The sequence below is a fragment of the Cnephaeus nilssonii genome, assembly GCF_951640355.1.
Source record: "Cnephaeus nilssonii genome assembly, chromosome: 10".
In the NCBI taxonomy this organism is placed as follows: Eukaryota; Metazoa; Chordata; class Mammalia; order Chiroptera; family Vespertilionidae; genus Cnephaeus; species Cnephaeus nilssonii.
This window is the reverse complement of record NC_137081.1, coordinates 903,202-918,034: the sequence shown is the minus strand read 5'-3', so window position 1 is coordinate 918,034 and position 14,833 is coordinate 903,202. Positions and strand designations below refer to the sequence as shown.

Genomic DNA, 14,833 nt, shown 5'->3' with positions numbered 1-14,833 from the left:
ACTTACTCTGCCTGTCACTATACACAGCCACCTGGGACCCTCATTTCCACACTTGGCAACTTTCAAAAGCCATACTCACAAAGCAATCACTCAGATATTTGGGCTAATTACAACATCTATCATCATAAACAATCTTACACCATGCTTTATTTTCTAAGATAACCATGATTTTTGTAATCAGGTAAAACAAATAGCTTGAAAAACTATGATGAAACCATAATTATATTCTTAATAAGCAACAAAACAATTATATTTTTTCATTTTCTTACCTTTGCCATTGGTAATACTTGATTTTCTAGTTATTATTCCATCTTTCTATGTGGTACAACATTAAAGAGAAAAAAACATTTATTGGTGACTGTACTTGAAAAGATTTTGCCTTCTATGAAACAAACACAGATTTGTTTTCACCCCTTTGTCTCCTAATTCTCTCATGAAAATTGTTTCAGGAACAATATGTCTTACCAACTTTCTCAGATACCTCTCACAGGAATCTCAAAGCTAACTATTTTGAAATTGAGTTCTGTATATAGATAGCAATGTACACATTTATTCCTCTTCCAATACTCCATATTCTGTTCAAAGCATGGAGTCCATTCAGTAGTCAGTTCTAAAAGTGTAGAGTCACTCAGTTTGTTTCAGGGAAAGACAATCCAGTCCTCTCTCATCTAATGCTGAATGGGCACATTGCTTAGAATCAAAACAAAATTCCTCATCCCAGAACCTTATTTTATTGTAAAAACATTTGACTGTGTCTCTCTCGCCTGCTAGACAATGTGCTCTCAAGTGCTTGTCTCATCTTTGTATCCCACGTGACCCCATTTTCTCCTTCTCCCTTGCCTCTGGCTCAGCACAGAGCTTCACCAACAGCAGATGCTCAGTGAATATTAGCTATGATTATAATTGCTTAATTTTTGATTACGTGAGTTTCTCCTAAATTATAGAATGAGTTTACACAAAGTTAACTCAACAGTTTCAAGGAGAAGGATCAGATCTCAGGAACAGAATCCAATATTCCTAAATAATCAGTATCTTGCCAGTAGTGAAAGAAATTGTTCATAGAAGGGAAAGTTTGGTAAATTAATGATCACCATACAGTAGTTCGGGACATCATTTTATACCTTTTGTTCAGTACTATTATCGCGTGCATTCGGTTGAAACATAGCTGGAGTTGATGAATTTCTGGTAACATTCTTGGACGTACTTGGAGATTGATGAACGCCTGTTGTCTGTTCTAAAACCAAATGAAAGAAAAAAACACTAGTTGTTTTTTTTTTTTTTAAACCCACAATTTACTGAAGTATGATTGAAGTATAAAAAACTGCACTTATTTAAATTAAATGATTTTATCAATTTTAGAATGTCTATAGCTGTGACACCATCACTGAAATCAAAATAACATCCCCAATACCCTCAAAAGATTTCACCCACATTTGTAATCCATCCATCTTGCTCTTACCATCCCTTAACACTACTGCTCTGTACCTCTCACACAATATTATTTTACTTTTCTAGAATTTTATATGAATGGAATCCTAGAGTATGTACTCTTATTTTTGCCTGGCTTCTTTCACTTAACACAATGTCACAAGTATTAAAATTTGTTCCTTTTTTATGTGTGTTTAACTTTTAAGAAATGCCAAAGTGTTTTCCAAAATGGTTTTACCATTTTACATGCCATTTACCCGTACAGCAGCATTTTCTCTCTCATTGATGTTCCTATTTCTCCCCCCCTCTCCCTTCCTCTCTGAAATCAATAATATATACCACTCTTCTTAGAGTGGAGCTTAGATAGATCAACTCCACTCTGTTCCTGATTGGTACCACTGCACTTTCCGAATTCATCTTTTCATGGAAAATGCCTCCCAACTAGACTTATATTTATAGGTCTGATCCCCCGACAGTTGTCCCAGCTAGACTGGCAGCCTGGGGAGGCTGAAAACAAGATTTTCCATCTGGCATCCTTTCATTCAATACCACTGAGTTTGTTTTTATAAATATCAGTAAGACCAACCTGGGTTCCATGAAACCCTTGAGTTTGAGACGATCACCGTGGGTGAGATAATTGTGTCAGACATTGAGAATTTAGGTTCAGGGTCTACATTTTAGTAGATGTGGGCCGTTGATGTCATCATTGTGTGCGTTGTAGAACCCTTTGGTGTTTTATACAAAAGTCTTTGGAATTTAAAAGTGGGATCCGCCCTGGACGGTTTGGCTCAGTGGATAGAGCGTCTACCTGTGGATTGAAGGGTCCCAGGTTCAATTCCGGTCAAGGGCACATGCCAGGGTTGCGGGCTTGATCCCCAGTGGGGGGCGGCAGGATTCTCTCTCATTATTGATGTTTCTCTCTCTCTCCTTCTTCCTTCCTCTCTGAAATCAATTAAAAATATATTTAAAAAATAAAAGTGGGATCCATGGAGCTTCGAGATGCATGACCTCGACCTCGGTGGTTCTGAGTGACATTCAGCTGCCCCCAAGGCAGCCCTGTCTCTTCCCAGGTTTCTGAATCTTGATGAGACTCATCAGATCACAGGCTCAGGGAGGAAAGATTTTGGACTTTATTCTTTAGATGCTAACTGATAAGAACAAAGGGACTTAACTGTTACACGTTACTTTTCCCCCGGAAATTTAATAGTGGGAGGAGATCAATGTTCCATGTGAACAGTCCTGTACTTTTCATCGTGGAACGTTTGGAGCAGTGGTCGCCAACCGGTGGTCCGTGAGGTCCGAAAGGCTGGCGACCGCTGATTTGGAGGATGTTGATGCTGCCCTCTGGGTTCGGGTGAGCTCTGACAGACACGTGACACAGTACGGTAGGAGATAAATAATAACTTCACGGTGGCTTTGCAGTTCATGTACTTGATTTATGACTCACTTCAGAGTTTCCTAAAATCGTTTTGAGTATTATAAAATTAGGTTGTAATTTGTTAGGTTTCATGTACTATTCATTTAATAGCACTGAACCTTCACTGAATTTTCCTAAAATGATGCTATCATGTTAAGTTTGAAACACTAAATCAGTAGCTAGAGATCAAATTCTGGTAAGAATCCCTCTAAACCGGTCATTGGACAACAGAGAACAGAGGATTTATCTGCATTTAACCAAAAGGGGCCATCTAAACCCAGTCTTTTCCCAAATTACTATTTAGTATTTCTTATCTCACTAATCAATTACAATTACCATAGCCTCCTTTATTTGGTTTTTGGTCGCCAACAGTGTAAATTGTCTTTATATCATCAGAAGGCTTCTTTTTCTTCATTGGAGTATAAGCTTAAAGAAATGTAAGAAAACACTTATTTTTAATAATGGTGATGACAGAATTACCCAAGATAGACCACCTTTTCCTGGCCCGAGGGATTAAGTCCTATGCTAATGGCCGGTGGACCAGTGGGGAGGCAGCGAGGAGATGTGGGATGGAAGACAGACAACAGCTCTGGAAAGAGTATCCCTTCCGATCAAATGAGGGACAGAGCCCATGGAGCCAGACAATAGGGTGGTGAAGACCTGGGGGTGGGTAGGGGGCAGGGTGGAAGCAGCTAAATGGGAGACATCTATAATAATTTCAACAATAACGTGTGTGTGTGTGTGTGTGTGTGTGTGTGTGTGTGTGTGTGTAAAGAAGATGTGATATATATAAAATATGGACTATTATTTAGCCATAAAGAATGAAATCTTGCTACTTGCAACCACATGGGTGGGCCTTGAGGGCATTACTCTACGTAAGATAAGACAGACAGAAAAAGGCAAATATCAGATCATCTCTCGTCTGTGTGCGATCTAAAAGTTGGTATGTAAACCAAGTCCATAGACACAGAGAACAGGCTGGTGGTTGCCAGAGGCGGGGGTGGGGGAGGGAGGTATGCATGAATTATTATTTTTAAGTTTAAATTAAAAAATGAGAATAAATAACCGAGGGCCAGCGTTTCCTCCCGGCCGAGAGGAGAGGCCACCCCAGCTCGAGCGCACAGCGCGGTGTCCTCTCCGGGCAGCCACCAGCAGCCCACGGTGCCGACTGCGGTCCTGAGGCGGCCCACCCCGGCACGGGCAGCCACTGCACCGAGCCCTGGTTCGCAATAGGGCCGCTGCTAGCTCCCGGGCCGCACCAGGAAGGGCGAGGGTCCTCCCGCGGCGCCCAGGGCGTTGGTCGGAGCGAGGACAGATAGCAGAGCCGCCGGTCCCCCGCAGCAGACCCCTCAGTAGGCCCTTCCTCAGCCTGTCTGTGCCCCGGGGCCGTGTGCTTTGTGGGGGGACGACATGACTACAGAGCAATGCTTCCGTTCCATCTGAGAAACCTGTCCTGTCCTGTCCTATCCTGTCCTGTCGCCTCCATAGCACACGTTCATCCCTAGCCTACTTCTTCACAAAAGGGGGATTTGGGGTAACAAGGGCTTAAAATGCCCACTTGAACCCCCTGTTCCTATTAAGTGAGAAAGTTCACAGTTGACGAGAAAGGAATGTGTGTAGCTACTGAAGGGATTTCCGAAGTGGGGCATTGCTCTCATTATCCCAATGAGCTGAATCGATCCAATTAGCTCATTCAGCAAACATGCATGTAGTCTATACTTGCATACAGGCATGGCGTGCTAGGTGCCCAAGGAACACCGAGGTTGCCGTGTGAGGCTGGTAAAGCTGGCTGGGAGTCTGTAACACGTGTGTCAAGAATGGCACAAAGCAGCCCTGGCTCGTGTGAGCATCGTCCTGTGCACCAAAAGGTGGTGGGTTGGATTCCCGGTCAGGGCGCATGCCCAGGTTGTGGGTTCGATTCCCAGTCAGGCATTGTACGGGAGGCACCCGTTGATGTTTCTTTCTCACGCCGATGTTTCTCTCTCCCTCACTCCCTCTTTCTAGGATCAGTTGAAAAATAAAATAACAGTGCGGCTCGAATGCATCAAAAAGGAAAAAGAATGATGTAAGGGACTATAGGGTCGCCAAGGAGAGGCATGCGCCAGCTGGGTCTATTCAGGAAGGCTTTCTGGAGCTGGATTTACTGCCGGGTCTGGAGAGATGGCCAGTGAGCAGGCAGTGCAGGCTGAGGGGGTGGGAAGGGGAGGCCCAGAAGTATGGAAGGGGATAAGTGTTGTAGGAACGGCCAGTCCTCTCATTTGATTGGACAAGGAACTGAATGGAGTGCTTACTGTGGGCTAGAACCTTTAAGCACTTCACACGAGTTGTTTCGGAGTACGCACTTTGTTTCCAAAGGACGGCACTGTGGCTTAGGGCAGTGGTCGGCAAACTGCGGCTCGCGAGCCACATGCGGCTCTTTGGCCCCTTGAGTGTGGCTCTTCCACAAAACACCACGGCCTGGGTGAGTCTATTTTGAAGAAGTGGCATTAGAAGAAGTTTAAGTTTAAAAAATTTGGCTCTCAAAAGAAATTTCAATCGTTGTCCTGTTGATATTTGGCTCTGTTGACTCATGAGTTTGCCGACCACTGGCTGAGGGCAGTTAGGTGACCTGTCCGAGCATTTACATGGTGAGGGCGTGGGAAAGCAGGACTTGGCCTCGAGCATTTGGCTCAAGAGCCTGCACATGTTAGCGATTAGACCGCAGCTGCCTTCTTCACGGATTTACATGAAATCCAGGAAAACTTAGACTCGGGGCGGGCTCTGGATGGTGATCAATGAGATGACCAGTGGCCTACGAAGGCAGAGCTCCATTTGTGAGGTCCTGGAGCTCCTTGAGTTGTGGGGCCAGGAAAAGAAACAATCAGGAGAATTTAAAGCATCGTTAGGTCGCCGTTTAAAAGGGGGTTTGAGGTGGGTTACCTGGAGAGCCGGTGGAGACCAGGTAGAGACTTGCTGGCGTGACACAGGTAGGCTCTCACCTGGACACAGGACCGGGGGCGGGGGGGGGGGGCAGAGGCTGGCTGGATGGGATGCTGTGATGATGGCTGCATGGGGGGGTGGGGAGACCGTGTGTTCCCCGATACTACAGAGTCACAGATCATTAAAGCAAGTCTACATCTTTGTGTTCTGGCCATGAAATATTAGTTAATATTATGAATTAAATTGATGTGATAAAGTCCCTAATAGTTTTATAATGTTATATATGAAAGGAATCTGGTAGAGATTGGGCCTGGCCAAGTCGTGGCCTGATGTTCCTTCTTTAAACTTTCTACATGTCCTTCTTTTTCCCCTTCCGATTTCCTCGCTACGCTTCCCTCTCTAACTCCCCAGCCCTCCTCCTTCCCTTGCTTTGTCCCTGGTACTGAAGGCTGTTCTTTCTGGCTGGCATATCATGGCCTTTATCTGTCACACAACTTTCTCAGGGGTTAGTAGCAAAGAAGACAGGACTTTACGTAGAGAAATTGGTTAGGATTCAGCGTAGGCAGCCTTGTCTACTGAACCAGGTGTAAGGCTATTGGGAGTGTTTCTTACATCTGTGTCTACTCTTCCCCTTGAACGGAATGGGGGAACGTCTAGAGCCGTGCCTGGTGCTAAGCAAGCGGAACAAACACCGTTTTACAGAAGCCTTTCCTCCTAGCACATGGCGACGTGCTCTCTACAGACCACCTCTGCGTCAGCGCTTACATTCAGGGTGCGGGCCCTCCTGTCCTCGGTAATCCGACGTGTTTTTCCCCGTGTCTTCTCTCTTGAGTCCATTCTGTTGCATTTTTTGTAAATGATAAGCCATTTTCTTCTCTAAAAGAGCTTGTTTCTAAAACATTGAAGAAAGCGCATTGGTTAGCATCACCTTGGCAACTAGAGAAATGTGGTAGCACCTGGGACACAAGCATCATTGCTGGCGGCCGGCCGGGAAGGTCGCTCGGAGCGCCGTCCGGGAGGGGAGCCGGGGTGCCTTCCCACTTGTGCTCAGACGCGATGAACACGCACGTGGACAGGCGGGCGCAGTTCACTTCCCTGCATGTGTTCAGGGGCCTGGTCCCTAGTCAGGTCAGAAGGGGCTCTGCCCGCCCAGCGTCCTGGGAGCTGAGGGAGTTTCTAAACCACCTTCAATCGGGGGATGCTGAGGGACTCCCCCACAGTCACTCAGGCCGACCCGAGGGAAACGTGATCGAACCCGTGGCACGTGACTTCCCTTTGTGCATCTGCAGGTGCCGCACAGGGTGGAACTGCCCGGAGCGCGAGGCCCGCTCTCCTAGCCGTTCCCCGGCAGAGCGCGCAGGGTGCCTGCGTGTGGCCGACGGCCCGGGCCACAGCCAGGGCCGGCCCGAGGGGTCGGGAGCACCGCACTCCCGCTGCCTGTCACTCCTGCCCTGGCAGCCGCTCTGGGAACATGTCCTCACGGTGCGTTGGATGGGAAGCAGGATGGGGGATAACTAGTCCCAGGTTAGACACGGTCCGGCTCCATCTAACGCATTTTAAAAAGCAAGACCCACACCAATCAAACGGTTTCTAAAGAAATCATCTCCATCCAAGGAAAAAAAAAGCTAATAGTATCTATAAGAAAAAGACTCAGCACCCCAAAAGTGAAGTTCATGGTATCGGGCATCCGATCAAAGGCAGCTGAGCATACAAAGAAGCAGGAAAAATGAGCCGTAAGACAAGGAAATAAGTCAATCCTAGACGCTCACAGAGATACAGGCGTGCGGTGTGCCTCTGTGGGAGTGTGTGCACCAGTAGTTCATAGCGTGGTGCTGGGATCGCAAATCCCCCCTCTCTCTCTCTTTTGAAAACAGATTGAGACTCGAAATCATAAAATATTATATCTGATTTAAAATTAAAAGCACTTACTCTAAAAATTAACTGATGGGTGAAAATGGAGAACTTTTCCCAAGAAATTTTGATTCTAAGATAAAACCAGCCCCGCCATTTTTTTCCTGTGGGAAGTACAAGTGGGGTTTATGGGGTGGGCTCCCTCAAATCCCGGGCGGTGCTTTCTGTCCTGTAGTCAGAACAGTGTGGCCAAAGGTGGTCAACATGTTCATCGCTCGGAGCTGCCCGCCGTCCCATTCGGGGGCGACCCCGTTGGGGGCGACGCACTGCAGGGCACATGTCCCTCAGAGCCCACACTAGCCACCGCCTGTGCCCCCGACGTGGTAGGGGGTGGGGGGGGGCACACCTACCTTCCTGTCGCTCTCCTCCCGGTTCCGCCGCCGCTGCTCCTCTATCCGCGCTTCTCGCTTCACGTCCTCTACGATTCTCGTGAGCAGCAGCATCTCCTTGGCCTTCCATTCCTGAAGGCGCAGAGGAGCGTTAGTGTGCACCCCGAGCCTTGTCTTTTGTCCGCCGCCACCGGGCAGAGGAGACCAGGTCGGGGCCCGGAACCAGGCCCGGCAGTGAGCGTGTGCACTGGCCCCCAGTGGGCTTCCTCCCTCCTGCCGGGCGCGAAGGCAGGCGGGGAGTGTTGGCATTTCCCCCCAAAGCTCCCTCCTCACGGAGGGCTCCAGGCCAGGTAAGTGGTGTCCAGTTGTCCAGCCAGTGGAGCGTTGACCTAGGAACCAGGAGGTCAGGGTTGGATTCCCGGTCGGGGCACAGGCCCGGGTTGTGGGCTCCATCCCCAGTGTGGAGCGTGCAGGAAGCAGCCGATCCGTGATTCTCTCTCATCATGGATGTTTCCACCTCTCTCTCCCTCCCCTTTCCTCTCTGAAATCAATAAAAATACATTAAAAAAAATCTGTAATACTTAAAACAAATATACATAATAAATAAATAAATAGAAGCAAATGGTGTCTGTAACGTTCACAGTCCTGGCTCTCGGTGGACGCGCCGTGGAGTCTGCGACGTGAGCTCCCGATGGTGCCGCTGCCTGGGCGAGCCCAGGAGAGCACGCATGTGGGCACGTGACTCAGGCCTGGCACGGCGTCAGGGGCCTGGCAGCGAAGTCCCTGGTGAAGGAACCCCCCGACCCAGCCTCCCCTTGCGGTTGCCCGTCTCACCTCCTCGATCTTCCTGCGAAGCCCCAGTTTCCTGCGCATGTGGTCCCAGTGCCGCCGCTCCTCGCGGTCCATCCAGAGCCGGCGCTGCTCCTCCGCCCTGCGCTCCCGGTACTCCAGCTCCCGGTTGATCATGTCCAGGTACCTGCAGCGCAGGCGCCGGTGAGCGGCCCCCCTGTCGTCTCCTCCCCTGACACCGTCCCCCCCCCTTCAGGCACCAGCTGCCCGGCCACCTCCGCCCTCGCCCTCCCTCCGAGGTCCTGGGTGACAGGAATTGTCCAGGGTCCTGGCCTGTCTGTCCCTGGCTGCAGGCAGCTCTCCCCGGTTGACTCCCCACCCTGTGTGTCTGCCGCGGCCAGGACAGCGGCCACATGGGGAGCAGCCGGTGAAGGCATGCCTGTCCGCCGTGCTATCCCTCACTCAGCGGCTTTAAGGATCTGGGTTTGCACAGAAGGCTGAAACAACTCGGAACGTGATTTCAAACATAGAAAAAAAAGATCGGTGTTTCCTGAGAACAAGTTGTACCCCGGGTCCCAGGGACTTACAAAGCCTTGAACATCCGGAGTCTGGGCAGGTCATATGCTTACGGAACCACCACACAGTAAATGCAGGGCACAGGAGTCAGGCTGTGCGACCCAAACCCTCTCCTTCATGGAGGAGAGGAGAGGGGTGGAACCCCCCAAACGATAAAACCCTTCTCCTTCCTCAGCTATGGGCTTGGCCGCAGAACGGCAATGGTGGGACACGAGGAGGTAGCATCTGAAGAGCGTACACGTTCTCTTTGAGGGACAGTGCACCTCTACATTAGCATTAAAGACAGCTCAATCAGCCTCCATTTCTGACTTGGCACTGACGTCCCCAGATTCGGGCCGTCGGCCCTTGAAGATGAGCCATAAGAAGCTGCTGCTCGCGGCGGGCGCTGTGGCCTCCCCCCCTCCCCCCCCCCGCCCCGCCTCGATGCAGCCAGCACTCTGCGCCCCAGTCTGTCTCCTGCTACCAGCGCGGTGACCTCGTGGGTTCCCAGGAGCCCTATCGTTTCTGGTGGAATTGCGTTTCCTTCCCCGGGCATCCCCGTGCCCGAGTTCTGTGCCTCTCGCTCTCCCTCCCTCTCTGGACGGAGGGCAGCCGTGGAGTTAAGTGGTGTCTCCTGCGTGACAGCGGGCCCAGCTCCAACCCCTTCCAGCATTTCCCCCGCTCCTTGGCGTGCACGGGGCGCACACTGGGCATCCTCCGACCCCCACCTGTGCCGGATGAGCCGCTCCTGGTCCTTAAACGACGGGATGTGGTCCATTAGCAACCAGTTTTGGAACTGGGTGACCTCCGGATGTCCAGGCAGCTGGTGGCTATCCTGTAGTCTGTTTACTGGCCGTGTAAGCATTTTCTGTTAAAACGGAAGTGTGGGTCACACATACGTGCTTACCTCTGTGTGTGTACGGTGCTTTTTAAAATAGACCAGAAAGAAAGCCTCCCATTGAGATGCCTTTTTCTACTTAGTGCTCAGTAACCCCTGTGCTTTCTAAAGAGCCAATCCTGTTGGACTCCACCTAAGTCTGTTTTGCATCCATTACTGACGTGGGAAACGGAACCAAAGGAAACATGTCACCCTGAAGAGGAAGGATAAGTGTCCTCCGTCTCCAGCCGCTCCGGTGCCTGGCGCGTGGGCTCGGGCCCCCCTGTCAGGGCCGGTGGGGAGCGTTTGCCTCCCTTCTAGGCTTGATTTCCGTGGGTGAGGCCTGCCCGCTCCCGCTGCCACCAAAGGAAGCGAGGAGGCTCGCAGTCAGGGTCGACGGGCAGCCAGGGGACCTGTGCTGAGCCCAGCCAGGGCCCTGGTTACCACGTGGGGCCGCGGGGGGCTCTGCCCGCCCCGCCCACCAAAGACCAGGACCCCGGCCCTGCCCTCACCTCCTCAGCCAGGCTGCTGGCGGCCGTCTTGACGGAGGCGGCCTTGGCCCTCTTGGAGCAGAAGTTGAGGTACAGCTCCATCGTAGCTGGGCACCTCCCCTCCTCGTCCCTGGTCCTGATGGGACCCGAAATGGCCAGGGCCCCCGTCTCCAAGGCCCCACTGTTGCAGAGTTCCAAGGTGGAATGTGGGGGCCCCAGAGGGCGGAGCCTCAGCAGGCTGGGCCCTCTGGCTTGAGACCTGAGCGCCCCGAGTTGGGGAAATCAGTCCTAGGCCTGGTCTGAGAGGCCCACGGTGGAAATACCATTTCTTTCGGAAGCCAGCACCCGGCAGACGAAATGTAACGGCTTTGGCCTCCACTTCCCCACACGGACCGCCCCCCCCCTCCCCGCCCCCCGTGTCTGCCTTCCATGTGGTTACATCTTCGTTAGTTTCTGTCCTCGGTGACTTGCAGTTTACATTGTAGAGATCACGAACATCTTCTGCTAGATCCCCACCACCCCGCCCCCCCGCCGGCGTTTACATCTCATATATAATAACGGAAATTAAACACCAGTTAATAAAAATAGGACTGATCTGATTTTGCTCTTTTAACCTCTTATTCTTGAACTCTGCCAGACTCATTTACAATTGTAATCATTTCCTTTAGATCCCATGGAAATTTCCATTGAAACGAGTGTACTCTGTGTGAGGGATCTCCTCCTGCCGCCCGGCTTTCCGTCTGCTAGTTGTTGCCTTCCTGCAGAGGCTGGGACGATGCCGGGAGGGGTGCTGGGAGCGGAATCCCTACCCTTTCCCTGATTACGCGGCAGAGGGTCAGGCCTCCTCCCCTTGGGAAGGCCCAGTTCTGCGGATGTTCCTGAGATTCACAGCGTCAGGTGGAGGGAGGTGCCTCTTATCGTTTAACAGCTTTCTTGAGGTGCAGCAGGCATACGAGACCTGCGCGTACGCGATGTGTATAACCCGATGAGATTGGACACAGGCAAACGCCGTGATCGCATCACCACATCAAGGGACTGCACAGAGTGAACGTCTCCCAGACGTCTTGTGTTTCTCTTTATTTTTCATTTTGCAGTAAGAACACAGTGTGAGCGCTGGTCGTTTAACGCATTCTGAGTGAACGGCACTGTGTTGTTGGGCTGTATTTCCTTGGCTGAGGCCTGCCTACCCCGACCGTAACCAAAGGAGCGAAGAGCCACACAGCCGGGGTTGAAGGGCTCTCCCTGCAGACAGCCCAGAGGGCCTGGGGTCCCCCACCAGCCAGTGGCAGCTGACGCTGAGCCCCGCGAAGGCGCCCCGAGTGCCCGGTTACCAGTGGGGCCTGTGGGGGGCTCTGCCCGCCCCGCCCACCAAAGACCAGGACCCTGGCCCGGCCCTCACCTCCTCAGCCAGGCTGCTGGCAGCCGTCTTGGTGGAGGCGGCCTTGGCCGCCTTGGAGCAGGAGCTGAGGTACAGCTCCATCGTAGCCCGACCCTTCGCCTTCCCGTCCCTTATCCCGATGGGACCAGTAGTGGCCAGGATCCCGTCTCCAAGACCACACTGTTGCAGAGTTCCAAGTCAGAATGTGGAGGCCCCAACGGGCAGAACCTCAGGAGCTGGCCCCTCTAGCATGAGGCCTGAGCGCCCGGAGTTGGGGGAATCGGTCAGTTCTAGGGCCTGGTCTAGGGTCCCACCGTCGAAATAGCATTTCTCTCTGAAACCAACACCAAACCAACAGTCAAACCAAACCCCAAATCACGACACACACAGCTTTGCTGGTGCCGAGCTGGTTAGTTACTTCTGGCCTCCAAAGAGCGATGAGTCCAGGAAAAAGAAAAACAAGAAAAACCCAGGAGTGAGGGCACTGCCTGTTCTACGCCAGATGCTGCCTCACAGGCTGTGATCACACCCGCCCCAGGCTCCCCCCACCCCTCCCATTCGGACCTTACAAAAAGTCCATGGGCTTCCTGGTGGGGATGCTGCCTCTCTGGGTCCTCCCTGGAGTCTCCCTCTTTTCCTTCTAGCTCTCCTCCCTCTTCTACCTCTCGGCCTCCTTTGCTTTCTCCTCTCAGCCATTTGCCTGGGATTTATGCAGGGCCTGACTCCACAGAATTCAGCAGGGACTGAAATAGGACCCTTTTCTCCCAGGGGCTGTATAAGCCGGAGGACACGGAGGGCAGTGGCTGTGCCTGAGTCAGGAATTCGGGTTTGGCCTCTTGGATTCCTTAGCCGGTTGTTGCCTGTGATTCCTGGGCCACTCAGTGACGATACCTGCCATTTAGTGAGAACATACTAGTGCCAGACACTGGGCTAAGGACCACACTGAGTCTTGCTCGCAGCCTTGCGGATAATTACCCTTTTCTAGTCAAGATTAGAGAGGAATTGTAGTCACTATTGCCTGGAGCCCAGAGGCGGTTCCGCACGTCCGCCTGCTTTGCTGTGACGCCCACACGCGTAGGACGCCTCAGGTGGAGTCTGGCCCTGGGATAGCGTCCGCCCTAGCTCCCCACAGGGACGGGCCACTTCGGAAACTCGTGTCCTCAAATCCCAACCCACACGCTCCACCCCAACGGGACAACACGAAGGCCCCATTCCTCCTGCGTTTCCCGTCTCCGTGGTGACACCATAGCCACCCCCTCGCAGCTGAGAAGTGTCCTGGGTTCTTTCCCTTCCTGCTCCCACAGGCACGTGATCTCAGTCCTGCTGATTTCGTCACTGAAATGAACTGGTCCTCTCGCCACCTCTCCACAGCGCTCCCCACGTCCTTGTCTGTCTGATTTACGAGAAGCAGGGTGGGAGGGGGAGGCGGGAGAGGTTAAGAATGACATCAGGGTTTCTGGCCAGACCCTGTGAGAACAGTGGGATTGCATGCCTGTCGGTGGCACAGCGGAGGGCAGAGTTTGGACATGGTGGGTTTGGCGTGCGGGTTGACATCCAGCCGGGATGCTGCACTCACGGGTGACCTGGGGAAGCAGGATTCGGGCCAGAGGTCGGGGTGGCGCAGGGGGCCTTCCGGAGCCGCGAGGCCCGTGAGTGTGTGTGTGTGTGTGTGTGTGTGTGTGTGTGTGTGTTACAGCAGGAGCATTGCTGGCTGGCAGCACCGGCTGCCCATTGCAGCCCCGGGAGCCACCGCAGCCTCCGTTCTCCGCCTCCGGGCTCGCCCTCCTGCCTTTTCTCTGTGCGCTGAGCGGGGACCCCTCGCTCTTGGGGTCTTTCCCCGGCAGTCCATTCCCTCGCTGTTCGAGCCCTGCGGCTGGGCCTGGGCCATCATGTTAGCGTCTCGCTCAAAACCTTCGTCTCCGAGCTTAAAACTCTCCTTTGTTCTAGTTCCTTCTGTGTCCTCAGCCCCATGTGTCCATTTTTGTTTTTTTTTTACTTTTACATGTAACTTATTACTATTTTGAACATCATGCCAGAGAACAGGGTTAGAATCGCATGCCAGGTTCAGAGTACATTTAACGGCCCAGATGGACTGTAGAGTCACATCAACATTCCTGACGCAGGTCTGAGTTTTATATCAGAGAAGAAATGCAAATACGCGAATAACACCCTTGTGATTCTTAAAGAGAAAATAAACCAAAATAAAAAGGAGTGGGAGCACATTTTAACGTGCTATTATTTTGAGCTGTTAGAATGCAATAAAAAACACCGTTTCTGAGGAGCAATTTCCCTTAGTCAGGTAATTTAAAAATACATTTAAATATAAGCCAATCTTAAGAAGTTACAATAAAAAAATGTCCTATCTGTTCACACTCAGAAAAAAGAAATCATGTATAACTAAATCGTGTTATAGAGCTGCAGAACTCTACTAAGGAATTGGGAATAGACACTGAATGTTATTAAAAGAAAAATATGACATGGTATGTTATTTAAAAATATTTTTCTATGCTTTTTGGGGAAGAGAGGTAGATGTAAGGTGAATACTAATAAAATTTATTCCTATTATAACTATTTATTAGTGCATTCATATTTTTACAGATTAGTAAACATTATGTATATAATACATACAACTTGTATTTTTATATATGTATGTATAGACAGATAGACAGATAGATATAGATATAAAACCACCATCGAATACTTAAGATTCATACCTTTAACTTTTCCTCTTCTGCATCA

At 51.1% G+C, this 14,833-nt stretch overlaps 1 protein-coding gene across 1 annotated transcript in view; it reads right to left on the bottom strand.

Annotated features, from left to right (window-relative positions):
- Positions 1–12,196, bottom strand: part of FSIP2 (fibrous sheath interacting protein 2) — a gene marked incomplete at both ends in the record, with an annotated part of 46,597 nt that extends 34,401 nt beyond the window's left edge. Inside the window, 8 exons of the mRNA XM_079783086.1 lie at positions 5,765–5,823; positions 6,530–6,656; positions 8,026–8,136; positions 8,839–8,980; positions 10,077–10,216; positions 10,738–10,897; positions 11,843–11,958; positions 12,116–12,196. Of these exons, the coding sequence (XP_079639212.1) occupies positions 5,765–5,823; positions 6,530–6,656; positions 8,026–8,136; positions 8,839–8,980; positions 10,077–10,216; positions 10,738–10,897; positions 11,843–11,958; positions 12,116–12,196 (936 nt within the window). The remainder of the gene's footprint in view (positions 1–5,764; positions 5,824–6,529; positions 6,657–8,025; positions 8,137–8,838; positions 8,981–10,076; positions 10,217–10,737; positions 10,898–11,842; positions 11,959–12,115) is intronic.
- Between the last annotated feature and the right edge of the window lie 2,637 nt (positions 12,197–14,833).